Consider the following 27,309-nt stretch of genomic DNA (forward strand, 5'->3'; position numbering starts at 1 on the left):
GTGTTTCAAGCACTGCGTAAAGTTGTATCTCATTAATATAAATATGCATCAGGTAGGAGGAGAATATGTCTTAGGTGGGCGTGTTCATGTAAATTTTACTGTGTTAAAAAATGTTGGTGCTACCCCCTTGGCGTGCTGAATTTGTGGAAAGAATAAACAAAATACTTTCTAAAATACACGTTGTGTCTGTGCTTAGAAAATTCCTATAAGCGGCGATCCCGGGGGCTCCGGGAGCGCGCCGCTGCTGCTGCCGCGGCCGGACTTTGGCCGCAGCGGGACGGGGCAAACGCGGCCGGACGGGGCTCTGAGCAGCCGCTCCCACGCCCGCCGGGACCGGAGCTCTGCCCAGCGAGGGAACGCCGCCGGCCACCGGCCGAGGGTCCCGGGAGGAGCGCCCATGGGTGCGGACACTGCGCTGTGCGGGCCCCGAGACGGCCCCGCCGCGCCCCCGGTGAGTGAGCGGTAGGGGATAAGGGGATGAAGGAGTGAAGGGATGAGGCCGCGGCACCGGGCAGCCCCGCGGGGCCGGAGCGGGTGCGGCGCTGGGGGAACGCGGCCCGCACTCCGCCATGAGGGCAGCTATGTCTCCGCCAGGGGCGGCCGCGGAACGAACTTTGCCTCCCCGGGACGGTGTTCACCCGGACAGACCGCACAGACCGCTCGGCTGCAGTAAATGTGCGGAGCTGCGAGTGAGGACCAGCCCGGACCCACTACAGACATACCTTTAAAAGGGCTCTAGTGAGTCCATCAGTCCGGACTCGCGTAGATTTCCATCCCCAAAGTTGATAAACTCCCCTAATAGTTTGCGAGTCATTATCTGCTTCCTCTTTCCGTCATGGGATTCCTGTCCCCAGCCTTCCATCACGTCCTTCACTTCTGCACTGTTTCTGTTTCAGGACTGGAACCAGACATGGCATACAAACATCCCAGGACTGCCCTGGTGCTTCCAGAGCTCCATCATTGCCTGGATCCCTTGTGCCTATCTTTGGATCTGTTTTCCTTTCTACTACTGGTACCTTCGACACAGAAACAAAGGCTATATCAGGATGTCCCACATCTTCAAAGCCAAAATGGTGAGGGGTAAACCACGGGGTTTGGTCCTAAATTATCTCAACTTTGATGCAGAGCTTAACTTTCCTAAATTATTAATTCTTTCCTGATCCATCTCTGCTGGGGTTTTTGACATTTACCAGCTCAGGTCAGTATAAATCAAGTGAAGTTTTAAGAAGACATCTCATAAGATCTTCTCTCCTGTATTTCCATTTGATTCCCTGACACTTCCATAACATTCTCCATCTCAGACTTGATTTTCCACCCCTCCACTCTTACTGCCTTGGATCAGTCAGTTTGGTAGATTGTCCCAGCATTTCAGTTCATTCCAGTGTATGTTTTCTGTCTCTGCCCCAGGTCCTTGGATTCATCCTGGTAATACTGTGTTTTTCTAATGTTTTCTTCATGGTGTGGGAGAAAAGCCAAGGAATCCCACAGACGCCAGCACTCTTCATTAGCCCTGCTGTGGTGGGAATCACAACGGTAATTCCCCCCTTATTTGTCTGCAGATGGCCAAGCTTAGCCCTCCTGGGATAGAGCTTGTGTTTCCCATGGTTGTTGCTGTCTCTGAGCACAAATTTGGCTGGTGGGATGCACTTGGTTCCCCTCTGCTGTGTGACACATCAGGGGGTTGGAGTTGGGGCAGAGCACACCTGGCAGGAGCTGAGGTTTCAGTAGGGTTTACAAAGAGGTCTCACAACAATCAGACAAGATTTCATTTCTCATAACCACAGTATGTGATTTACTATGGTTTAGAATGAAATGTGATTTCTGTTCAATAAATCAGTGCCTATTCTCCCCTTCTGTTATTGCATCCTTATAGCCTCAGTCCTTCCAGCGTGTTGGCCCAATTGTAATTTTATTACTTGCCTTCTCTGTAGACATTCTTGAGTACAAAATTGCACACAAAGCTTTTCAGTGTTAGCCTCTTAGGAACAATGCTGCAGCTCTGAACATCTTGAAATGTTTGGGCAAGATGTGATTTTTCACTATTGTATTCATTAATTTGATAACAATGTTTGGCATTCCATTACCAGGTATTTATTTGGACAAATTTGTACTTCCTCACAGGTCCTTGCCTTGTTCCTTACCCAAGCAGAAAGAATGATGGGCATCCAGTCTTCAGGGGTCCTATTGATTTACTGGCTGCTCTCATTTGTGGCTGCACTTGTGATGTTTAGCTCCAAAATTCAACATGCCCTTGAAAGAGTAAGTGAGATCACACACCTTTAATGCGCAGACTGCAAAGTCACTTAACAACAGGGCTGGGTTTGTCTCATTGACTGCAAGGGGGAGAATAGAATAAAATTCTTCTTTTAAAATATGTGCTGAGAAAAATGTTCGTATTTGTGGTGGATGTTTATTTGCATGAGTAGAACATGAGAAGCTCTTTCTCTGCTGGTTAGACATGAAGGTTCTTACCTCATTTTCACCAGTGCTCTGTTCCTTAGGGCTTCCTGGAAGACCATTTCCACCATGTTACCACTTACCTTTATGCTGGCCTGGTGCTAGGAGAACTTGTGTTATTCTGCTTAATTGATCACCCTCCCTTCTTCTCTAAAGCTGACAACAATCCTGTAAGTACAAGGAGGCTTTTCCTAATGCTGTGCTTCATTGCTGGAACAGGATCTTAAATATATGGGGATACACAGGCACATGAGTATCTGGGTGATGTAAGATGCATCATTCTGTAAAAAAGCTGACAGTTTTAAAAAGTAACTGGCAGAATTTGGGATAACATTGCTCTGTCTCTCTATGTAAGCTTTTCAAAACTAAAAGCCCATCCATACTCATGTTTCTTGTCACTGAAACCAGTGGATAGGGCTTCTATTGCTTCCCCTGGTGCTGCAGTACTCTGCTGGTGATATTGAGTATGGAAAAGGTCTGTGCTTAAGAAAATAAATGTCTTTGTGTATGAGGAATTATATTCTTTGTTCTTCCATCTGAGACATTATGCAAAGTCAAATTCTCAAAAATCTTCCAATCCCGTTGAGCCTCCACAATAACTTACTCTGGTTCAATGGGCGGGGAGGGGGATAACTCTGCTTGCTTTTCCTGGGGCAGCACAGAAGGGAACTGCATTCATCTGACACATGCCCTTTTCTACCTATAAACATCACACGTGTTTTCTCTCCCATCAGAATCAGTGCCCAGAAGCCAGCAGCTCTTTTCTTTCCAAAATCACATACTGGTGGTTCTCTGGGTAAGAAAACAAAAGATGTGCTTTTGCTACAATAGCAGAAAAAAGCAGCAGCATCAGAGATCAGAGAGGGTGTAGATGGCAGCCAGTAAGAAATATCTCAGCCCCTGAGTTAGCTCATGGAGTGAGGATTTAAATTATTTCTTTAAATTATTTCTCTTGTGAGGTATTCCCACAAGATCAAATTATAAAAATTTAATTTACTTTTCTCCAAATAGTTTAAAACACAAATTTGTGATTCTAGATAATTCTCTTCTGCCTCCCAACTACCTCTCCAATGCCCTCCCAATCTTGAAATAGATCTCATCAATCTCAAAAGATCACTGTACACCAACCACAGCCCTCTCTGCCTGCCAGACCTTGGTCTCATCTGCCTTTCATGGAGCCCAGAGAAAGTTAAATTAACTTTCTACTCCACTACCCAAGACTCTGAGTATGGATTAGAAATTAGGGCTGACTTGCACATGCCCATTGTGCTGACAGAAGATAGCCTAGGGATTAAAGCAAAGCTGCTGCTCCTGGGCATTCATTGTGGGACAGGACAGTCCTGAGTGCTGGTGTGATGTCCAGTGCTCTCTGTGGTGCCCTGCCTTGCTGCCCCTGTGTTCTGAAGGAGTCACACACAGCACAGATCCTGCTGTGCTCCCCTGACTGCACTCTGTGTCCTCCAGGCTCCTCTGGAAGGGCTCTCAGCAGGCCCTGGGGGTGGATGACTTGTGGCCAGTGAGGAAACAGGACTGCTCTGAAGAAATTGTTGCCTGGGCAGAAAGAGAGTGGAAGAAGTGTCACAGCAGAAGCCAGCAGTGAGTATCTGATCTGGAGAGCACATCATGGGCTCAGCTGGGCAGTTCAGGATGATCTAAGCAAATACACTCACAGGTACTGCTGTGTGAGTCCCTTTGTGCAAAATCTGATTTTAAATGTTAAAATCTGCTGGAGAACATCCTTGCCCTCCTGGAAGCACAAAACTAACTTTCTGTGAGAGGGGTCAGTTTTTGATGAGCTTTTAAACTGGACATGGTGTGAGACCCAGTGTGAGATATTTAGTGATTTTTTTGAAGATAGAAAATTCCCAAGCTTTCTCCACTTGTAAGTAACTTTCTTATGGTTTCTTCCTTCAGGAAAATGGAGTCTGCCACATTTAAAAAGGGTCAGAAAACTAAAACTGGTATAGCAGAAGCTGAAGAGACAGAGGCTCTACTACAATCCAAGCACAGCCAGAGTGGGCCCTTACTGAGAATGTTTTGGAACATGTTTGGAACTTATTTCCTTCTCAGCACTGTCTGCTTAGTTATCTGTGATGTCTTCTTGTTCTCCACCCCAAAGGTACTGAGGTATGTGCACATTTAAGATGTATTTCTGTCACATGAACAAGATTGCTGTGTGCATGACTCAGAGATGTGTACGTCAGCACCCACAAACATACAAACAATGACGGTTTGAAATTCTCTCTTGCTGATGAAGGGAGCTCAGGTGTCATTTCTGCCAAACCCACTGTCAAGTCAGGAGGAAAAGACACAAAGCCACTGTGTGAAGCTGTGCTGTCTGCACAGTGCCTGCACTGCTGTGCTCCAGCAGTGGGAAGGACAGGATGCACCAAACCATTTGACAACATCATTAGAACAAGAGATATTTGATGGTTCAATATTTCACATCACTTGCCACTTGCTGTAGTCTTAAGGCTCCGTGTTCCCTGGCTAACAAAGAGCACACCTGTGCATCCTACGCATCTTAAATAACTTTGTTAGTTGATGAAATGCTTTGTGGGTTCTGTTGGTACAACACCAGCCTGCATTATGTTATATTTTCATGGGCGCAATCCTTTCTTAGTCCAGATTAGAAGTTCTGGAAATGTCAATGACTCCCTTAGGTTACTGCTATCACTTGGCATATTTCTGACAAATTCATGAAAGTCAGGAGCCATCCTTAACACTGAAAATGAGGTCTACCCAGAGAGGATGCTGAGATCAGAGATTGCTTCAAAACCACGAGTGGCTAGATTTCAAAAATCAGAATGTTATATGTTCCAATTCTTCTGCTATTCACTGATAAACCTCAGCCAGAGAGAATACAGAAAAATCACCAGCATTTCTGCCAGTTTATTTTTGTGTCTGATATTTCATCAGTACTGTGTGGATTCAGCAACATTTGTCTCCTGTCTTGCAGCCTTTTCCTGAAGTTCATTGAAGATGAGGCAGCCCCAGGCTGGCTTGGCTACCTCTATGCCTTCAGCATGTTCCTGCTGGGCTGTCTGCAGACTCTGTTTGAGCAGCGCTACATGTACATGTGCCTTGTGCTGGGGCTGAGACTGAGAACTGCCCTGACAGGCCTTGTGTACAGGAAGGTGAGCCTGCAGCTCCTTCTGTAGCTTTGCTTTTTTGAAGCCTTACCTTAGCAGTAATGATGTGCATTGTCCATAGCAGTATCAGGGGAGATGTCATTAGAAACTCATTTTAGCATGTAGATTCATCTCTGAGCAGTACATGGCAGGTGCATTGTTCAGAGCTTCCCTATGAAGGAAAAGCCAAGAAAAGGAAAGAGCAAAAATCAACATGGACTTTCTTATGCTGTATGTACATGTATAAACAACATGTATTTCTTGTGATGCCTGGGGAAAAGGAGTAAATGCTTCATCTTGAAGTGAAATCACATGGCCCAGGCAGCAGCACGGTTTCAATACCTGGGATTTGACACTTTGTTCTCTGTGAGGAAAAGAATGTTGTTTGACTTTTGGACCAAAGCTGTTGTTTGATAATGCCTTTTCTTTCTTCTCTGCCCTGTCTAGATCCTGGTTATGTCAAATGCCTCAAGGAAAGCAGCAACCACAGGTGAAATTGTTAATCTGGTATCTGTTGATGTGCAAAAACTAATGGATCTGATTATCTATTTTAATGGGACCTGGCTGGCCCCTATTCGGATTATCATCTGCTTTGTCTTCTTGTGGCAGGTAAAATATGACAGTATTTATCATTCCCTTTCTATTCTAAATATCAAAGGAAAATGAGGTTTCAAAATTATACTTACTAGTTTGAATTACATGAAATTGCCATATTTTTCTTAGCTCTGTAGCACGTTGGATTCACTTTTCTTTCTGAAAGATATTTCCATTGATACAGAATCCTTGTCTGATCCTTCAGTTCATCTTCTCCCCTGTGTATTCAGCATTCAGTCCCTTTTAGGAGTCTGTGAGTATGGTTACTGTGAGCTGACAAACTTCTGCTTCAGATTTTCCTGTCACTTCTCTTTACAACCACTGGGTGGTGGCCCAGTGTAGGCTGAAAGTCCAGTTCCAGCCCCTTGGCACAGTCCCAGAACATAATGAGAAATGGTCTGAAATAGCAACTTGTCATACTTCATCCTGAAGCCTGGTTACCACAGGATGAGTAAAACAGCTTGAAGCAAAGTTACATGACATTCAGAGAGACTACTGGATATTTTGAATTTCATAGGTATCAAGTTCAGCAAGGACAGAGCAAAACCTGAATTAGAAATATTGGATAGTAATCTAAAAGATCCATTTTTAATCAATGTACAGTGTTTTCTCAGCAGTACAGAGCCCTGTTGTTTAGTCCCTGTTCTTGGCCGATAGAAGCATGAGCAGTACAGAGACAGGTGATTCACAGGAGATTTCCAGAGGCCTTTGAGGCCTTCCTTTACTACCCAGGCTGGATTGTGCCTCATGCCTGGCAGGATGCTGTGACTGTGAAAATCAGTAGCCCTGGTACAGACTGTGGTGAAGTCATCATCTCTTTTCTAATGCCAAGCTGAATGTGGTTGGAGCATAATTACACTTTCTTTGCTGGTGTTCACAGATCATTGGTGCAGACAATACCTGTAACTCTGTGTGTTACTCCCCTCTCCAGCCATCCCTAGGGAGACGTAACTAACCCATAAAAAACAAGTGCTGATACACAATTGTTATGAACCCTGGGATCCAAGAGCTGTCCCAAGATAATGGCACAAGATAATGCCACCATTTCATCTCATGCAGACAAGCTGGGCTATTTATGCTGCAGGAATACTTGGTTGAGGGTTTGGGTTTGTTTTTAAGGAGAACCGGGTGTTGTCCGGGGTCACTTACTCAGGGCAGCCACAAGATGTCCTTCTGAGCGCATCCAGGGATGGACGAGAAGAGCCGGGCATGGCTGGAATTGCCAGCGTGCCTCTGGATCGCCTTCAGCAGCGATCCAGCTCCTAACAAGGGAGCGAATAAATTCAGCACAGCCTGATGACAGGAGTTATCCGCCTTGGAGAGTTAACAATCCACAGTGCTTAGGAGCACAACTCCCTGGAAAGGCAAAGGCAAGGTTACAGTCAAGGCTTAGCCAGAGGGATGTTATGCACAAGTTCAAATAAGAGGGAACGTAAGCAAGGGAACAAAAAGCAATCTTGCCTAGTCATCACCAGAAGTTCCTTCTCTTTTTTTCTCTCCTGGCAGCTTCTAGGGCCATCTGCCTTGACTGCAATTGCTGTATTTCTTTTTCTTTTGCCTCTGAATTTTGTGATCACAAAGAAGAGGAGTCAGTTTCAGGTACATTTTGCTTCATAAGAATGAAGTGGTTTACTGAGTTATGTGATTACTTATATTTATTCACACTTACCACAACTGTCTGAAGTAACATAGGAGGATTTGAAGCCTGCAAAATTTCTTGAGATTTAGAATAATCTCTTCCATGTTCAGCCTTTTTACTATGTTTGCCCTACTTTTCTGTTGTTTTTATGTACTGCCAGTAAAAACAAAGCTCTGAAGATGATAAGTAAAATATTTCCCAGCCTAGAAGAGTCATAAGCAAAACAGCATACACAACTCAACTGCAGGGAAATTTATTCAGGACTTGGAGGCAGGAATAAGGTATTTTTCTTCAGAATAATTGCACCATTAAACATTCAACCTATTAAATGATAAAACTCAAACATTTATTACAGGAAATCCAGATGAAACATAAGGATGAGAGGGCCAAACTCACCACTGAAATTCTCAGCAACATTAAAGTAATCAAACTGTATGGCTGGGAGAAAACCTTCATGGAGAAATTATTTGGAATCCGAAAGCAAGAACTTCAGGCCTTAAAAAGATCTCAGATTCTCTTCTCAGCATCCCTGGTTTCTTTCCATTCATCAACTTTCCTGGTGAGTGGATCACCTTCCTACATAAAACATGTGCTGTTACTTCCCTTTTCCTTTGTACTCCTGTCTGGACAGATTTTTCTTATGGATGGCTAAAGATTATATCTGCCTGGGGGTCACAGGACCTCCTTAAAGCAGAACAAACATCCAGTGATCCAACTTGGCTCTGTCACCAACACACCAGACCACACCTTATCCCTCGAGGGGATAACCTGGATTTAACCAGATGGGTCCCAGAGTCTTGAAGGGCCTGTCACCCCTGAACCATTCTGAAGCAAGTGCTTTGCTTGTCCTTTGCTCCCTTTCAGATCACCTTTGTCATGTTTGCTGTCTACACCCTGGTGGACAACACACATGTGCTGGATGCTGAGAAGGCCTTTGTGTCCTTGACACTGATCAACATCCTCAACACTGCCCACTCCTTCCTGCCCTTCTCCATCAACGCTGCCGTCCAGGTTAACTGCAGGCCCTGTTCCTCTTCCTTTGGCCATAAGGGGTTTTTACATATCCCCATTATCAGGTAAAGGTAGGGATTTCTTAGGGCTCTGCACATCAGCTGTGTAATTGCCACTGTGAAACAGTGATGTGCAAGGGCTTGCAGCTAAAGGTACTTTGTAGCATTGCTTTTCAGAAAGGCTCCTTTATATTGACAAAATAGTCAACAAAAATTGCTCCTAAGTCTTTTATAGTTCAGCACAAGCACCATTAGATCTCAGAGGGGCTTCCAGTTCTCTTTTTAATCACAGAAATCAGAACAGGTGGAACAAAATCTCCATAGGGGAGACCCTGCTAGTCCAGGCCAGAGAGAAAAGCAATTCACTGTTCAGTAAGAAATTAGGAAATTAATTTCCCTCTTACACTCTAAGACTGTCACAGATTTTCATGTACAAAAGCAATCACTGGAAAGATTGCAGGAAGAATTGGATGAAAAAGTGCCAATTTCATTGAACCAGAAGCACAGGGAAGGATATGGAGGTTTTGCTAAGCTAAGTGGAAATAAAGGCAGGTAACAGGAAGAGCTGCTTTTGGCCATCTGCAGCATAGCACTAGTCAATATTCTAAGTGGGTCTTCAAACTGAGTCTTTACTTTGGGGTTTTGCTCCCTTTCTACTCTAAATCTTATTTTCTTCTGTGTGCTGCTTCATTTCAGGCCAAAGTTTCCTTAAACCGTTTAGCAGCTTTTCTGAATCTGGAAGAACTGAATCCTGAGAGCTCAAGCAGAAACACTTCTGGCTGTGGTGAGCTTTTATGTTAGCACTTTTGTCTTATAAGAGGAGTAATTTCCGTTATTCAGCTTCTACTCAGGGTGTCTACCATAGTCAAGAGAAAAACATTTGCCCTTTACTGTCACTTTATCTCTCTGGCCTCATTATTTCTAACAATGAAATCTAATCTGGTGATTTACCCCTTCTTTTCATAATAAAAATTGATTTTATGTAACATAAATACGTACTGAAACATAAAATCACATAAATTGGGACATTTCTGTAGCTATCTCTGCATTTACAAGTGGTCTGTTTCTCTTCATGTTTTAGTACAGGCAAGTATCACGATAAGAAATGGGACTTTTTCCTGGAGCAAAGAAACTTCTCCTTGTCTTAGAAGGTACAGACTTACCCTTAGTCATCCCTCAATACTGTAAGTCAGGGTGGATCCTGGATGAACTAATTCCTCAGGGCCTAAGTGAAACCAGGGTGGAATATCCAGAGGCTTCTGAGTTTGCTTCACACTCAGTGTTGAATTCTGAAAATTATAAAATCAGATAAAACATAATTTTGCTTTTATGTTGAGGAGCACATAAATGGGAGGGTGCCTGTATCTGGATTTTGCGTTATTATATGGGGATTGTTTTCTTTATGCAGTTTTCTTGCCTAAATATGAAATTACAGTGATTTAAGGTAAAAAAATTAGAACAGATGGAATGCAGATATTATATATGACATCACTACATGCTTATTTCAAAAGGCATTGACATTTTGGAAAAGAAAAGCTTTGAAAAGTTCTGGTGTTCAGGAGTGTTCTACATCCAGGGCTTTGGGCTAGCCTGTCTCCAGAGTGAGGATCTGGGTATGAAACTCAGATGGGGATGTGGGCGAAGACTTTGTGGTTGGAGGTGTCTGAAGGGATGAATTCAGGGAATTTACTCAATACATACCCGACAATAGCACGAATTTTGATAATAAGCACAATTATTGCTTTCAGAAAGTGTATCTAAAATGTGGTAAGAGATGATCTTTTTCCCCAGCATAGAGCTGAGTGTGCCCCAGGGCTCTCTGCTGGCTGTGGTTGGCCAGGTGGGTGCAGGCAAATCCTCCCTGCTGGCAGCGCTGCTGGGCGAGCTGGAGGCCACTGAGGGCTGCGTGACCATCAAGGTGAGTTTCCTCTCAGCATTTGCTTCTAATCAGGCTGTTTTCAGGAACTGGAAGCATCACTTACCTCAGGAAAACCCATTTACTGCTGAATTTTAACACAGGCTCTATGTGTCAGTCCACATATAGTCTGAAGGCACTTCAGACTTCTCAGATGAGCCTGAACTTTGTGAATAGGAACTGGAACAACACTTCAAAGATCCAGTTCTATTTCTCCCTGGACAGTGAGCTGAAGTGTCATCCTGGTAAATTGCATCCTGTACTTGCACCTCTGTTCACTCCCCTGTAATAACAGTGCAGACTCATATTTTGCAAAGCCTTCTGAGAATTGTCAGTGCTGATGATCATTCCAGATTTCCACAACTGAGAGAGCTTTTCTTCAAAGATGGGTTCTCACAGTGTCAAGTTGAGCTTATGGAAAAGTTTGCTAACATTCTTCCACTTTTATAGGACACTGCAGCTTATGTGCCCCAGCAAGCTTGGGTTCTAAATGCTTCAGTGGAAGATAACATTCTGTTTGGGAAAGAGATGGATGAAACCTGGTTCAACAGAGTGACAGAGGCTTGTGCACTGCACCCTGATTTGGAGACCTTCCCTGCAGGGCAGAAGAGTGAAATAGGAGAAAAGGTACTGCCTCGTCTTTATGTTTTGGCCAACTTTTCCCTGAGTAGCTACAACTTCAGGTGTCCTGCTTAAAACATCTACCTCTGAGTAACCACAACTTTGGGAGCTGTGATGAAAACACAGAAAAAGATAAACTCACAAGAAGCAGGTGCCCAGGAATTTCTGGAAAATTAGGCCATGATTTAATTTAATTTAAGCCCACTATCTGACGTCCTAGGAGGAGACATAAGAGATGTTTAAGAGAAAAATCAACACATCCAGGTCATTCTTGGGTGCTGTTTTGCAGGAAGGAGTTGTTCAAGAGACTCTGCCTCTGCAAGAGCCCTGTTGGGAGGGAAGGAGGGAGAGAGGGAGGGAGGTGCACTGATTTAAAAATGTCATAAAACATCAGTGTAAAAGGAAGTCAGCAGTTGGGAAATATGCTGTAGCTTTGAAATGAGCAGAGTCAATGTATTTTCCAGGGAATCAATCTGTCTGGGGGGCAGAAGCAGAGAGTGAGCCTTGCTCGGGCCGTGTACCAGCGGGCTGCCATTTACCTGCTCGATGACCCCCTGGCAGCTGTGGATGCCCACGTTGGGCAGCACATTTTTGAACATGTTCTTGGACCCAATGGTTTACTGAAGGACAAGGTGTGTATGAACCTGAACTGTAAACACTTGCACAATGACTCTCATGAAACGTTTCCAGTAGGGTGGGTTGCTCAGGTTATCAAGGCTCACAAACACTGTTTTGTGAGGGGATTGGGGAACCTCTCTGCAGGCAATCTCATTTAGGAGGAGGAAGGCTGCCTTTATCCTCATGTAAACCACATGCCTAGTGCCAGCCTTACTTTCACTGCAGGTTTACAGTTCTTTGGTCTTCTGTCCACATCCTTCCCTCCTTTTGAGATTTACCTCTAGCACAGTTCAGAGGAGCTGCCTGATCTCTTCCAAGTTCTATCACCATCATGTCTAATCCCATTACTTTTGAATAGTTCAGTGGCACCTTTACAGTTCTCATCACTTAAACACTCCTCCTCCATTCTTTTTGCGCTGGTTGTGTTTTGTTTTTCCTTGGTATTCCTCTGCTGTCAAGCTATCTGGAAAACAAAACATGGTTACATGAGAAAGAATGCTAGGGCAGCTCTTTTGGATTCACACTATAAATTGCCTAGAAACACTCTATTTAGTTTCCCATTATGGAAGGGAAACAGGAAGAAGGCAGTTTCTTGTATTACAAAGTCCAATTAAAACAAACATATATAACTATAAATACTTTTCTCTCCATGAGATTAGTTGCAAGTATCAGAAAATAATTATTGTATTGAAACAGAATGACTTTCTAAGAACAATGTACCAGACATAAGGTGTACTCAAAGGGCTTGACTGTATATTAGAAATGCAGAATATGTCAATTTATCTAGGAAAAATTACTTTTCTTATATCCTTTCCTCCAATTACGTGTGCAAATATGCTCAGAAATGTAAAGAAAAGGAAATACCCTTTAAATCCATTCAGGCTGATGAATTTTTGAGGCCTAAATTTGATCCTGAAATACTGATACCAGTACTGACAGCAGAACAATTGTGACTGCTTCCTCTTTATCCAAGCAGACTCGTGTGCTGGTGACTCACACAATTAACATTTTGCCTCAAGTGGACAATATTGTTTTTCTGGTGGATGGAATGATCTCAGAATCTGGTTCCTACCAGGAACTTCTACAGAGAAATGGAGCCTTTGCAGATTTTCTTCGTTCACACATTACTGCAGAAGAGAAGGCACCTGCTGGTTTTCCAGGTAACCCAGATGGGTTGGAATCATTCTTCCTAGGTCTATCAATCAATTGTTCCCTTCATATCACATCTGTTTTATTATGGACATTTAAAACAGAGATCCAATCACAGTAAGGTGTTGCTTTGTGTGGGGAAAAACATGCCTGTCAAATCAGCTGACTCATCACCTCAAAATTGATTCTTGAATTCATATTAGTAGAAAATAATCAAGCAGTAAACTATTACTCACTGTGCGTGCTATTCTTTGAGCCTCACCTTGATATTTCTACCTTTAGAAACAATTTTTAAATGAATCTTTCCTCCATATATTACGAGTCTTTCAAAGGCTGTATAGGACAAAACAGGATTATAAAGCCTTTAGAAATACGTTTATTTCACAGCTATGGGAGACATCAAAGGCACTGTCACCACTGGGAATAGTCCATCTCAGCAGAAACCCCTCAGGTAAGCTTAAAGCAATCTCAGATACTGAAGAGTTTACTCCAAAAGCCCATGTAAGCCTAGATAGAGGCTCTTACTGAGTATGATAGAGGTTTGGGGTTGATCTATAAATAAGTAACAAGAGCAAACAAGCAAAACTCAAGAATAGCTAAAAACCTGCTCTTGAGTGTAAAAGTTGACTGACATTTCTTCTGTATTTCACAAGGAGGCACAGCAGAGCTCAGGTACAGGCTCCTTGATACATTTGGTTGCTGATCACTTCCCTGTGGGGCTGTAAGGCCAGACTGATCCCAAACCAACCTCAGTGAATGCTTTTTTCTGCTCCTCAGTGACTTGACAGAGCCCAGTCCTTGTGACAAACATGGACAGTGGCTGGGGACACTCTGGAGGAGCCTGAAAACTGCAGCCCTCAAAATAGGCATGGATTTAAAGGTAGATGGGTGGCTAAAATTTGAAAGGATTTTTGTTTTCTTCATCAAGTGGTGACTCAGTAAAATCTGCTGTGGGAAGGGAGAGCACTCCTGTGAGCCCAGCCTGCACCAGTGCTGCAGCCAGCAGTGGAGGATTGACCAAGGCAGAGAGAACTCAGCGCGGCAGGGTAAGCACAGCAGCACCTTCCTGCAGAGGCAAGGACACATTCCATGGGGAAAACACACCCATGGCAGGCAGGCCAGCTCCCTGCCTCAGCTAAACACAGCCAGGGCAGGCAGCTGGGCTGTTCCAGTGTGCCCTGTAACTGAGAAGAAATGAGAGCAAGAAGTCAGCAACACCAAAAGAGGCAGCTTTTTCTCTAGGGAACCAGCACTAGCCAGACTGGGATCTCCTCTCCCCAGTTCTGTCTCACACCAGCACACAGGAAAACCACTGCCTGACATAAAGAAAGCCTTACATGTATTCCAGAAGTAACATGAGCCTATTGCATAACATTGATCAGTTGATAATAATCATTCATCAGTGATTTCTTTATGCCTTCATACTCATCCATGAGGAAAACAAAACAAGAATCAACACGGTTGCTGTGACTGTGACATATCACTGAGAAATCCCATTATAAATCACTCCTTGCTTCAGAGCTGCTTTTTTTAGCTAACAGCCTCCTCTCCTCTCCTCTTTCTGCCCACGTGTCTCTGCAGGTCAGGGCTGGGGTGTATGGAGCCTACCTGCAGGCAGCAGGCCGCGTGCTGTGTGTGTATGTGCTGCTGTCCTTCACCTGCCAGCAGGCTGTGGCCTTCTCCAGGGGCTACTGGCTCAGCCTCTGGGCAGATGACCCCGTGCACAATGGGACACAGCAGCTCACAGAGCTCAGACTTGGAGTCTTTGGTGCTTTAGGAGTGGTTCAAGGTGTGTTGAAGTTGCTTGGCTAATTCTCTGTATTCCCAGCTCTCTGTCCCATATCCAGGATGTGTTCTGAGAATATAAACAAGTGCATACCCTTGGGCTTTCACCTTCCTGGGCTTTTAGTCCCAACCCTAAAGGTTTTTCTTTTTTATCTCTTTTCATCCTTCCAGCATAAATTAATAATATCAAAGTTCAAGTCGGGCTCTTCTTCATGCTGAATTGTTGCCCCCCACACTGCTAAGCTGAATAAAATCTTGGCTTAGGTCACATAAAAGAGAGAGAAGAGAAATTTCTGGACTTCTACATTTATCTTTTTCTTTTTAAATAGCCACCATTCTTTTGGTCACTCTATTTAAAAAGAAAAAAATATCACTGAGTAATTTAAAGTAATCCCAGTCAAGCTTATTTTGTGATGAATGAATAATTTGTCCTGCATGTTTTAAGGTCCTGAATCCATGCCCCCCATCAAGCTGGCTTAGAAGATCTGAAGGTCTTAGAAGGCCACTCTGTAACTACCCTACAGAAAGGGCAGCTTACCCTGCAACTCTGAGGCTTGGTTTAATTCCTGCTAAAGAGAGGTTTCATTCCTGAAACCTTCCTGAATGCACACTCACAGGAGTAATGGGAAATCACCATCCTTCTAAGAACTCCAAGGTGGGTTTGTTCAGACCTAGTAATAATTTCTTTTCTCTTACAGCCCTTGGCAGGTTTGCCTGCACAGCAGCAGTGCTGCTGGGGGGTGTGTTGGCCTCACACCAGCTCTTCCTGCAGCTGCTGAGCAATGTCATGAGATCCCCAATGCTCTTCTTTGAGCAAACACCCACTGGACACCTGCTGAACCGCTTCTCCAGAGACATGGATGCTGTTGATTCTGTCATCCCTGACAAGCTCAAGTCTGTGCTGGGATTCTTGTTCAACTTACTCGAGATCTACCTGGTGATTGTGGTGGCTACACCATGGGCAGCAATGGCCATAGTAGCCTTGACTGTTCTTTATGCAGCATTCCAGGTAGGAGCTCACAGGTACTCCTGTGACACAGGAGAGGCTGAAGCAGCACAGCCCTGCAGAAAGCCTCCTTCCAGTTCTTAGGAGGGAAGGCATGCAGAAATCAGTTTCATCATCTCAGGTCACATCTGAACAAGACTAATGTCAGTCCCTTTCCCACATCACCTCAGCCTTCCAAAGCACCCCAGGGTCCTCACAAAGAGGCTTATGCTTTTCTGATATCTAAAACAAATCTTATCTAGGCTATATCCCTCATATCCATTAGTGGGAACCACATGAAGACCAAAAGCATTTTTCCTTTCCTGCAGAATTCCTACATTACTTTTTAATATATCCAGGTTTGCCAGCCAAGACTGAGCATTAGGGGAGGGCAAGTACATCTCTGTTCTCCATGGGGCAAAGGGCTCAGCAGGAGAAACTGAGTGTAGAGGTTTTGTGGGTTCACAGCAGCCTGGGACTTCTTTACCCCAACCAGATTAGGAATATCAGGAATTAGAAATAGGATTATTCCTAATAAAGACAGGACATAACAGAGATAGGAACACTGGCTCATCTTTTAGGGCCACATCCTGCATACACATAAGGTTTTGTAACACAAGGACAGTACTATTGCACTTGTTGAGGCCTTCCCAAATTTCCTCTGGAGTACCTCCACAGAGGCACAAGCCTTCCAATAACTGTCCCTTCCTTTCCCCTTGTCCCAGCACTTCTATGTCAGCACCTCCTGCCAGCTGAGGCGCTTGGAGGCTGCCAGCAGGTCACCCATCTACTCCCACATCTCAGAAACCTTCCAAGGCAGCAGTGTGATCCGTGCTCACAGAGACCAGCAGAGGTTTATTTCAAAGAGCAATTTCCTAGTGGATGAGAACCAGCGAATTTGCTTCCCTGGAGCTGTTGCTGACAGGTACAAATCTGCTCCATGAGTGTTCTGTAAAGAAATCCTGGTTTGGGAGAAAGGGAGAGGGCACCCAGCAACAGCTCTGTGCTCCCTCCTCCTGCAGGTGGCTTGCTACAAACCTGGAGTTCCTGGGCAATGGCATCGTGCTGTTTGCAGCCCTGTTTGCAGCCATGGGCAGGACACAGCTCAGCCCTGGAACTGCTGGCTTCTCCCTTTCCTCTGCTCTCCAGGTAACCCAGTGGGGAAATAATACCCTGCTTGCCTTTATCAAAAGCAACTGCATTTTAATTTCTGTTTTGAACTACTTCTGTGCCTTTTTAGATGCCTTTTCCTACCAAATCCTGCTGTCATAGCTGGAATCCAGAGCATCTGGAGCACATGGCCCCTTAGGGAAAGAACCTCATACACACATATATGGGCCATCTTCCTCCTCCTACACCTGAACTCACAATATAAGTCAAAGCAAACCCTGGGCAGCTGAAGCAAGGTCTTCAGAACCTGTCTTACCTGCTTGTAGACTGGTTGCACAAGAACCTAAGAAATAGCTACACCATCTTTGAGCATCCAACTCAGTAGCATTTCATTCTCTATAAACATGCCAAAAGGGCTATGGCAGGACCTGGCTTTCACTTTAAGCATTTTAAGGTTTTCTTATGTAATCTAATTTCTGATATAATTATCTGATGAGGAGATCTTTAGAAATAAACACTAAGACAAAGTGCCAGGTATCTCCTGGGCACAGGTCAGGGCTCATTTTGTCTTCCTAATGCTTGTGTTCCACTGTGGCAGATAACTGGTGTTCTGAACTGGATGGTTCGCTCCTGGACAGAAGTAGAGAACAACTCTGTTGCTGTGGAGAGAGTGAGGGAATACCTGAAGACTCCTAAGGAGGTAGCTAATCCACTGCTGACCTTACCAGAAGGGGCTGAACATCTCTGCAAACTCAATGAGTAACTTTGCTGTTCCACCTGAAAAACCTCCAGTTTTCCCCTTCTAAAAGGCCAGTCATGTTTCCTTTAGAGAACTGCAGCATTTGGGGTTTATCCAACTGACTGGACTTGTTTTATAACCTCAGATCATTATTTCCTTAAGACAGTTACGCACTGGATTGCCATTAAAATAGCTTCACTTGTTAACACTCATGGAATGAGACATTTCCTGCCCATATTTGGAGTATTTATTGACTTCAGATGCAACTCACTGATAAGTAATGGCTCCTAGATAGCCTTTTAACTGCTAAAAGTCTCCAGTACAGTAATTTTTTTCTGTAATCATTAAAATTATATCTCCATATGCTGCCCTGAGATAGGAGGCTTTCACAGCCCTGTTTATAGGGGCATATAAATTTTTTTTATTGAACCACTCAGTTTCAGAACTCTGACATGCAAGCAAACGTTCATCCCCATTTTCAGTAAAGAAAATCCAACCAGCAACTTGGGATAAAGTAAAAACAACATCTGCACTATGAAAGATAGAGGCCTTTTTTGGTTTGGAAACTGCAAAGAGATTGGGGGGCAGTTGGCATAGGTGTTTTCATGAACTTCCCATTCCAATATTGACACTTGATTGGCAATGCTGGAATGGGAAGCTCATGAAGACACCTGTGGGTGAATTAAGTTCATGAAGACACCTTGATTGGGTAATTTAAATCAGCTTAAACACTGCTGTTTTCTTCCATCTCTTCAGGCACCCTGGACTCTGAATGGCAAACTTCAAGGGCAAGTTTGGCCCACTGAGGGGAGGATTGAATTTAGGAACTACAGCCTGTGCTACAGGCCAGGTTTGGAGTTAGCACTGAGGCGTGTCAGTGTGACCATCAACAGGCACGAGAAGGTAAAAACCACTCCTGGAGCAGTGTGAGCAGAGCTGGGCTCTGACCAGACCCGGGCATCCAGCCCCTGCCTGCACCCAGCTACAGCAGCCTGGCAGCTGCAGGGAAGCAGGAGCCCATCTCCCACACTGCACACCTGGTCCAGCTTACTACAGCAAAGGAATTCTACTTTTTCAGTCTAGTTCCACATCAAGGCCCTGTTCAAACTGCTAAGTCTTGTAATTATTCTTCCCTTCAAAGGCTTTTGTGATTCCTTTTCTTACAAAACAATTGTGAGCTATAAATGCTTCCATGTAAAGAAAGTATTGCCAGACAGTGTGAATCACAAACAACCCTAAAGATCTCATCTGTGCAAAGCTGTCTCCCATCAGAAGGCCAAGAGGAACTACACATGTTTGTCCATCTGTGAGAAAGTAATCAAAATCCAAACCAAAGTCCTCCCACTGCATTTTCAGATTGGTATCACTGGCAGAACAGGAGCAGGGAAATCCAGCCTTGCTGTGGGCTTGCTGAGATTGGTGGAAGCTGCAGAAGGAGCCATCCTCATTGATGGACAGGACATTGCCCAGCTAGGTCTGCATGACCTCAGAACCAAGATCACTGTCATTCCCCAGGTATGAAACTCATTTCCAAAATATTTGAGCAGTGTCTTCAACACCTGGGGAGGGTTTATAAAGATTCGGTGAGAGGAGGGACACTGAGCAATTTCCAAGCTGGAAATAACCTCTATGGCATGTTCATCTGCCATTCAATATAACATCAGCCACAGATTCCTACCCAGCAGGCAGGACCGAAGAGCTCATTTTTATAATTCATTTCAGGAGTTGTTTGTACTGTCTCTGTGCTCAGGATCCAGTTTTGTTTTCTGGCTCCCTAAGAATGAATCTCGACCCTTTAAACCAATACACTGATGCAGACATCTGGACAGCTTTGGAACTGACCCAGCTCAAGAACTTTGTTGCAGATTTGCCAGAGCAGCTGGAATATAAGTGCACGGACCAAGGGGAAAACCTAAGGTACCTTTCTCTGCAGAAGGACAGTGGCAGGGCAGTGCCAGCCCTTGGGCTAGAACAGAGCTGGTTGGATAAGGAGGCTAATTCCTAAAAAAAAAAAAATAATCATTAATGATGTCCAGACTGAAAATTGCTGCTTTACTGTCCTGTTTAGCAGCATGAAATCAAATCCTAAGACACTCAGGAAGACCTTTCAGACTCAATAATTGTGCTGGTTTCTATTTGTGCAGTACCTAAAACCTTACAATCTGTTCCAAGTGCAGCTCTTCTGGGTGCCATAGCAATACCTTCCCCTCCCTCCCTTAGGCTGTTTCATGCTGTTGCCTACCTGCAGTGCCACCAGCCTCAATCACCCTTTCAGAGAAAGGGAACAATCACCTTTTCATTACTGATTTCAAATGAATCATCTGTTCTGACCCCAAGGAAAAGTGACTACTGGCCTTAGTTTACCATCTCTCTTCCTACTTGCAGCACTGGTCAGAAACAGCTGCTTTGCCTGGCCAGAGCACTCCTGCAGAAAGCCAAAATCCTGGTTCTGGATGAGGCCACAGCAGCAGTGGATGTAGAGACTGATGCCCAGATTCAGTCCATGCTGAGGGCTCAGCTCAGGGACAGCACCGTGCTGACAGTGGCTCACAGGGTGAACACGGTCCTGGACTGTGACAGGTAAGGACACCTCTGAGCAGGGGAGCACTCGGGCAGCTGCTGTGACTGACACCCCACTGTGCTGCTGAACAGCACCTCCATTTCTGTCCTCTTCATGTTTAAACCTCCAAGCTTTGCTTTGGCATTTGGAGGATCTCTGTTAAACCAGCAGGGCAGCAGCAGGTCAATCAGAGATCCTTTACTCCCACACAGAGCCCTTCCTGCTGTGTCACAGCCCTCACCCCCCCACTGACAGCAAAACCATGACTACAGCTCCTTGATCACCTGAAAGATGTGACACTAAAACACCCAATACCCCTTCACAAATCTCACTCCAGTCTCAGCTGCAAAAACCCCTCCTCCCAAACTCCACACTTGAACAGTCACTCATCAGAAATCCTTTCCATCCCAGCACTGCTTCCCAGCTGAAAAGCTGTTGGAAGGCTTAGCTGAATAACCAGCAAGTACTGGAATTTATTTTAAAACTAACTAGAAATTAGTAAATTTATTATAGGTGCTAGTGTAATCCCAAATTTACACTTCTTTTAATGTTCACAGGATTTTAGTCTTGGAAAATGGCCGGATAGCAGAATTTGATACTCCAGAACACTTAATGGCTCAGAAGGGACTGTTCTACAGACTGATGGAAGAATCAGGCCTTGCATGACTCACCCATAGCACCACCACCAGCAGGAATAATTGACCTCATAATTGAGTTATTTTGGTTTCTCTCAAAAATGCCTGACACTCAACCAGAGCTTGTTTGAGCCAGAACTGCAGTGAGTAGATGGAAAGGGGTAACTTGGGATACATGTTATTTCCATAGGAAACTCAGCAATTCCACTTCCATTATGTTTCCAGATACCAAAACCTCACTTGATTGCTGAAAACAAGCCAGTCAGGACTTAAATACTTTTCTGGTATAAAAGCAAACAAGTCAAAAGAGAAAGACCACAGCATTTCTAATTTATACTGTAAATGGAGCCCAAATATCTATCATACTTTAAGATTACACAGATTATTTTTAAAAGCCAAAAAGATTTTATGGACAGCAAGGAAGAATTTAACTGGTAGCAAGGAAACTTAACTGTTTGCAGTTGATGCTAAGCTCCAGGCAGAACTAATGTTGTGTTTTGTCAATGTCTTAAGGACTGCTTAGCCAGGCACTGTTCCTACACAGCTGTGGACTCCAAAGAGCAGCTGGAGCTCATCAACCAAAGTGCACAAACACTGGGGCAGGAGAGCACAGGCTGCCTTTGTCACCCTGGGGATCAGATCCACCCCTCCCTCTGCAGAGCAGAGCCAGCTCCAGCAGGGGCTCAGCAGGGCAGGACAGCAGGACAGCACGGGGAGTGCCAGCAGAGCATCCATCACTCCTGCCCAGGGCTTGGAGCATCCCCACTGCCAGGTGCTCACAGCAGGGCATGTCCAAACATTGACACCAACATTTCCAAACTGAATTTGGCCATGAGGAATTTGCAAGGTTGGAAGTGCTCACCTCTCTGATCCCTGCAGCACGCGAGGAAAGCAGCAGGATCTCACCTGTTGACCTGATGGTTCATTCCTGGTTTTCCTCTTGAGTGCAAGTTGACTCCTGCATGTGCCACCCTGGTGCTGCAGAGGCTCTGGCATGGTCACCTGTCAGGTGTTGCTTTAACAAACCAAAACAGAAGCAAAAGCTTCCTGGGCTTCCCACAGTGTCTGTGGCAGAGCTGTGCCCAGGTCTCTCCTCAGGAATCACAGCATGACAATGTGACAGTCCAATAAACACTGGTCTTTACTGTGACTTTTGTTAAAGCACCCATTTTCTAGAGAGCTGAAATAAAAACAGAATCAAGTATTTAAATGGGTCTCTTCAGTAAACTACAGCAAATATAACACAGAAAGGGGCAGTGGGGAGGGGATGGGAGAGTTCCAGCTGCAGAATCAGAATCAGCCCAGACTGGCAAAACCCAGCAGTTCCTTCTCCAGCAGCTGCTCAGTGGCTTCTGCACCCAAGTCAAGAACAGTTTAGAGTTTCTGCTGGACAAGTGCCTGAGATCTGGAGGTCCAGTGCCTGCTGCTGCTCAGGTACCAGGAGAAAATTATTTTCCTCTACTGTCTCCAGCTCTCATACTTGAGGACACAAACAAAACAATTCCAAACCCAGATACAAGAGCACTCCAAAGGGTTATCAATGGATCTCAAAATCAGGAGCATTTAGAAATACTGAGATAAAAGTCAGGTATTTTTCCTTTTTAACTAAGGCAAAGAGGAACAGAATTGCCCATGTTGCTGGGTAATTCTGAATCAGACGCCTTTTCACGTTCCATAATCTCCAATATAAACATCTTTAAATGCTCATTTTCTGTTCCTAAGGTAAAGAGGGAAGGCAACAGGAGACAATAATCAAAACATCCTTTCACAATGGTAACCTTTGAAAGGGCACAGTTTTGCTGTCAGCTAACCCAAAGTAAGAGCAAGCAAAAATATCATCAGCTTTCACACATCAAGTTGTGCTGCAAAGACAGAAGAAAAGCAACTCCCCAAATTACATATGAAAAATCCATCATGTTTCAGGTGTGCTGGAGTCCCCAGGGCTCTGTCCAAGTACTGTGATGAATCTAGAGCTCAAGTCTCACAGAAGTTATCTGGAAGTTGATAAAAGCAAAATATATAAAGGAGTTAACACTTGGAGATACCATGTAGGAGAGAAATGCTACCTTAGAAAATCCTTGTCCCACAATTCCAAGTTTAAGGCAATACTGAAACTGCTAAAGCCAGAAAACAAATCAAAATGTCATGCATTGATTTACACCAAGTTCAGGCCGTACATGTACTGTGCAAGTCACACTCCCAGTGCCCCAGATGGTCACAAGACACACAAGGAACGCCAAAATGTTAAAGGTGTCAGTGACCCCAAGCACAGTTGTTGCTGTGCCACATCACTGTCACACTGCAAAAGGATCTGTGTGTGGGTCAGCACTGGGAGCACTTACAGAAGGAGCTCTGCTCACACACATCAATTAGGGTGGTTTCTCAAGGTCTTCTGAAAATTCTGAGCTGTTTCTTTGGCAGAATCAGCTTTTCCAGATGTGAGAAATCTTCCATGTTGCAGTAAATAATGTCAGCCCAGAGACATCAATGTGCACTGAAGTCAGATACAGTAAATTCAACTGTACAGCAGCTCCTCTCCCTCTCCCCTGCCAGGACTGGGGTGGAAGGGGAGGATGACCAAGTGTTCCTGGAGGATGACAAAGTGTTCCTGGAGGATGACTGTTCCCAAGCAGGGAAGGTGTCTCAGTGGCACTGGCAGTTCCTCCCTGGGTCTCTGCAGGGAGCTCCATCTCCACCTGAATGTGCCACACCAGCCCTGCCCTCAGCACAGAGCCCCTGTGCTCTTCTCCTATAATCGAGTGCTCCAGGCATCATCCCACCCTTCTATCCCATCCCACAGTGCTCAAGTGTCTGGGGATTTAAAAACTGTAACTCACAGCTCATCCCCAGACTCCCCAGTCAGCCCCTGCTCCTTCCATTTCCACAGAGAAAACTCACACCAAGTTCAGGAGCTGTGGCAGCCACAGCCCACGGACACCATGGGGGTGACAAAGGTCCTCAGCACTGGGGCTCCTGCTCTGCTCAGCCTTCATTATCACCTGATCAGTACCACTAATTTCTACTTGCAAGGCAAAAAGCTGAACTGACAAAGCAAACCCTTTGTCAAACACAAGGCAAGAAATAACACATTTTCTTTCAAACAATTTTTTACTGCAAGTTCTTTGCAAATATTTGCATTGTCATTACAAAAAATACCAAACAAATTTTCAGTCTATTCAATTTCAGAGTGTCATAATTTACAAAAAAATAAATAGCTTTACTCTAAGGACAATTGTCTAGTATTAAGGTCAGCAATATCAATCACAGAAGTCCACATTCTCAGTGCTGAGTATCTGGATCCATCTGACTTAGTTTGCTTTCTTCCAGCATTTTCCTTTAAAATAAGACTAATCAGAACATTAGAAAAGTAACTTTTTTCTTACCACAAAAAGCTGAAAATTCAACATAGATCTTGAAAACCAGACTCCGTTGCCATTTTAATTGTTAGACCCTTCCGACACAAAACTTTAAAAATGCTTCTTTTTTTTTAAACAACTGCAACAGAACATTTTCCCACAAAAATTTAAGAGTCAACAGCAGCAGCATGAAGGGCATGTTTCTTTGATATAAGGCTAATGGTCCTTGATGTGGCAGAGCTGCTGTGAAAGCACACAACTACCAAAGGCAAGGGTGTTACAATCAAGGTCAGGCAAATCCTCCCTGCTCAGCCCTGTCCCCACAGGTGTCACCAGCACTGGGCACCCCAGTAGGAGTTCTGAGGGAGCTGGGGGTGACATCAGCACACAGCAACACACCAGCTGCTGCACAGTTTGGTTTGGAGTGATTGTCATCCCAGACATGCTGGAACACTGCTCTGAAGTTGACTGTGCTTTTCCACATCAGCACTGCTGACATGACAGTGAACTTGCTGCTCTATGCTGTAAACACATGAAACCTTTAGGACAATGCATAAAGCATTAACCATGTACAGTAAATGCCATCAGGAGAAAGTCTGGCACATGTTTTATTTCACAAGAAGAAAAATCTTTGGACTATAGTACTTTATGCCACAAAATGTTCCAAGTGCATCCCACAATAGATGGCTCATGAAATGAGAAATCCACAAACAAGCAAATAACTAGCATTTGCAAAAATGTTTTCAACAAAAAAAAAAAAAGGAGGGAACTTCAGAACATAAAAGATATGAGAAAAAAAAGCTTTTCTGAATTTCTCTGATGAATCACTCGGCTGTACATCTGAGTGTATAATGACAGATTTCAGGCAAAAAATAGGAGTCTCTGAAGTGTTTTCCACAGTGTAAGAGCTTCTCCTAAAGGTGGCTAAAATCAATACTAAGGAGAAGTAAAAAATAAGGAAAAATTGCATCTTTATGTTGCTTCCACTGCCACGCTCTGGCTAACTTCACTGTGCCTGAAACTCAGCTCTGTGGTTCAGTCCAGCTCAGGGGAAGTTACAGTTCTCCAAATGTATCACCTCCCTCTTCCCCACAGTAAATAGCCAAGTCCAAGTGCTACACCAAGCCTGAATCTTTGGCCATGCTATAGAAAATGCCTTTTTCCTGAAGTAGTTGGTCTGGGGTACCACACTCCACCACTTCTCCTCTCTCCAGGACTAAAACTCTGTAAAACAAGAAGAGGGGAAAAAAAAAAGGGGAAAGATAGTCACAAGAAGATCCAGAAAGCCAGTGAACATGGATATATGTGTACAGAGACTGCAGCATAGCCATTATCTGCAAGTGCTGACAGTGTGAACAGGCTGAGGTGCTCACTGTCCCTCCCCAGCTCTCTGCAGATGGTCTGTGTGGTGCCTTGTTTATAGAGCACATGGTTACCCAGCCATCTGCAGACACAGCACATGGTCACTTATCTCCTCCTGCTCAGGAGGCTCTGGACTGTGCTCTGAGCCAGCCAGAAGCGAGCTGGCAGCACCTCTTGTCCAGGTGTGTGAGGGCCTGCAAGACCTGGGGTAACCTTCCCTTAACACCCCTCCACACTACCTGCAGCTGCACAGCTTCTGTGACAAGCAAAACCACCCAACTGGCACAAGGAAGTGCACCAGGTCAGCTGGAGTGTTCCAGCTCCCCCATGGATGGAAGCACTGCAGAGATGGTCATCACCAAGGCAGGGGCTGCGGCCTGGTGCCACCACTGCCACTGCTGAGCTGGGTGTTCCCTGCTGGCAGTGCTCCTCTCTCTGATCTGTCCCTACTGACAGCACAGAGGGCTACAAAGGCACACTGAAATTCTAGCAGTGCTCACTTTGCCATTCTGTGATAAAAGGGACAAGAGCTGAAAACTGAAATGTGAGACAACAACTTGGCCCTCAAGCCCACCTCAGCAAGGCAGCCAGCACGAGGGAGGCTCTATGAACTGTAACCAGAAGTGAGGGAAAGTGGAACACCAAATGAACTTCAGAGGGCAGGATCTGCCCCTTGGACTCCCTATGCTCTCTGTGCCTAAATTAGCGCAAGACCCAGGAACAAACTCCTGTCCTTGCCTTCTCCCCAGTTTGCCCAGGCAGGAACAGCACATAGCAGTGTGACAGAGGGACCAGAGGAGCTCCGCAGGGCAAGCACAGCCACCACGAGGCAGAACACACACACATCCTAGGCCTCAAAACAGGGAACCCAACAAACACAGATTGCCATTTAAGTGGAGCACAGGGCAGGGCACACAGTCTGCAAGGTAAGAGCAGCACCAGCTCACCTGGTGTAGTCCATGATTGTGTTCAGACGATGTGCTATAGTCAACACAGTACATTCTTCAAACTGAGACTTTATAGTGGACTGTATGAGCTTATCTGTCTCAAGATCAACAGCAGCTGTGGCTTCATCCAGAACCAGGATTTTGGACTTCCTGAGCAGAGCTCGTGCCAGGCACACCAGCTGGCGCTGCCCCACACTGCACAGAGGGGATGGAGCAGGGGAGAAAAGTCAGGACAAGTTCAGAGCATTCACTGGTGCTCATTTTGAAACCTGGCAATTCCTTGTTCTGAAGATAAGTTGAGTCTTAGTATTTCCCTGAAGAATATCTAACAGCATCTGAAACTACACCCCCTCAAAGGAGGTCCTGGCAATGCAGAAGAAGCACACAAGTGGTTTCAGCACAACTGCATCAGGCTGGTTCACTGCATCAGGGCAGTGCTGAGGACTGCACTTTAAATGGTTTCTACAAACTGAACATATAAAACCCTGATAAGGTGCAAATAGCAAGTGAACAGCTTCCTTAGAATAATGCTGCTGCTTAAATGTTTTCCAAGGCTGCCCAAGCTGTCTTGCACTCAAAGTATTTCTTAAAATTATTTGAAATTCTCAAACTCAAGAGCAGAAAACATGCTGAATAAAACCTAGTTGTCTGATTGCCTGGTCGCACATTAAGAATTCTCCAGCTGCCTCCCCAGAT

At 44.7% G+C, this 27,309-nt stretch overlaps 2 protein-coding genes across 4 annotated transcripts in view; one reads left to right on the forward strand and one right to left on the reverse strand.

Moving 5' to 3' along the window:
- The first annotated feature begins 129 nt into the window (after window positions 1–129).
- Window positions 130–22,176, forward strand: ABCC6 (ATP binding cassette subfamily C member 6). 3 transcript variants are annotated; one of them, XR_012582951.1, is made up of 32 exons: window positions 134–451; window positions 897–1,073; window positions 1,408–1,533; window positions 2,122–2,259; window positions 2,502–2,627; window positions 3,192–3,253; window positions 3,922–4,053; window positions 4,372–4,584; window positions 5,417–5,594; window positions 6,036–6,197; window positions 7,689–7,781; window positions 8,177–8,380; window positions 8,686–8,832; window positions 9,528–9,615; window positions 9,913–9,982; window positions 10,623–10,749; window positions 11,197–11,373; window positions 11,832–11,999; window positions 12,962–13,145; window positions 13,522–13,585; window positions 14,063–14,180; window positions 14,716–14,923; window positions 15,618–15,928; window positions 16,630–16,829; window positions 16,927–17,053; window positions 17,613–17,714; window positions 18,510–18,656; window positions 19,110–19,268; window positions 19,504–19,670; window positions 20,139–20,333; window positions 20,871–21,091; window positions 21,462–22,176. XR_012582951.1 is itself a non-coding variant. In XM_074553194.1 (31 exons), the coding sequence occupies exons 1-31, from the start codon at window positions 398–400 to the stop codon at window positions 20,977–20,979; spliced, it is 4,533 nt and encodes a 1,510-aa protein (XP_074409295.1). In that variant the 5' UTR covers window positions 134–397; the 3' UTR covers window positions 20,980–22,176. The 3 variants fall into 3 exon arrangements, 1 of the variants encoding a protein (XP_074409295.1); XM_074553194.1 differs by having other exon boundaries at window positions 20,871–22,176; XR_012582952.1 differs by lacking the exons at window positions 20,871–21,091; window positions 21,462–22,176 and having other exon boundaries at window positions 130–451; window positions 19,476–19,670; window positions 20,139–20,237.
- Window positions 22,177–24,376: 2,200 nt separating this feature from the next.
- LOC102068330 (ATP binding cassette subfamily C member 1 (ABCC1 blood group)) overlaps window positions 24,377–27,309 on the reverse strand; it is a 46,090-nt gene continuing 43,157 nt past the window's right edge. Inside the window, exons 31-32 of the mRNA XM_074553193.1 lie at window positions 26,614–26,808; window positions 24,377–25,528 (exon numbers count right to left, since the gene is read on the reverse strand). Coding sequence (XP_074409294.1) covers window positions 25,420–25,528; window positions 26,614–26,808 — 304 coding nt within the window. The 3' untranslated portion in view covers window positions 24,377–25,419. The remainder of the gene's footprint in view (window positions 25,529–26,613; window positions 26,809–27,309) is intronic.

Source organism: Zonotrichia albicollis, chromosome 16, assembly GCF_047830755.1.
Source record: "Zonotrichia albicollis isolate bZonAlb1 chromosome 16, bZonAlb1.hap1, whole genome shotgun sequence".
Classification (NCBI taxonomy): domain Eukaryota; kingdom Metazoa; phylum Chordata; class Aves; order Passeriformes; family Passerellidae; genus Zonotrichia; species Zonotrichia albicollis.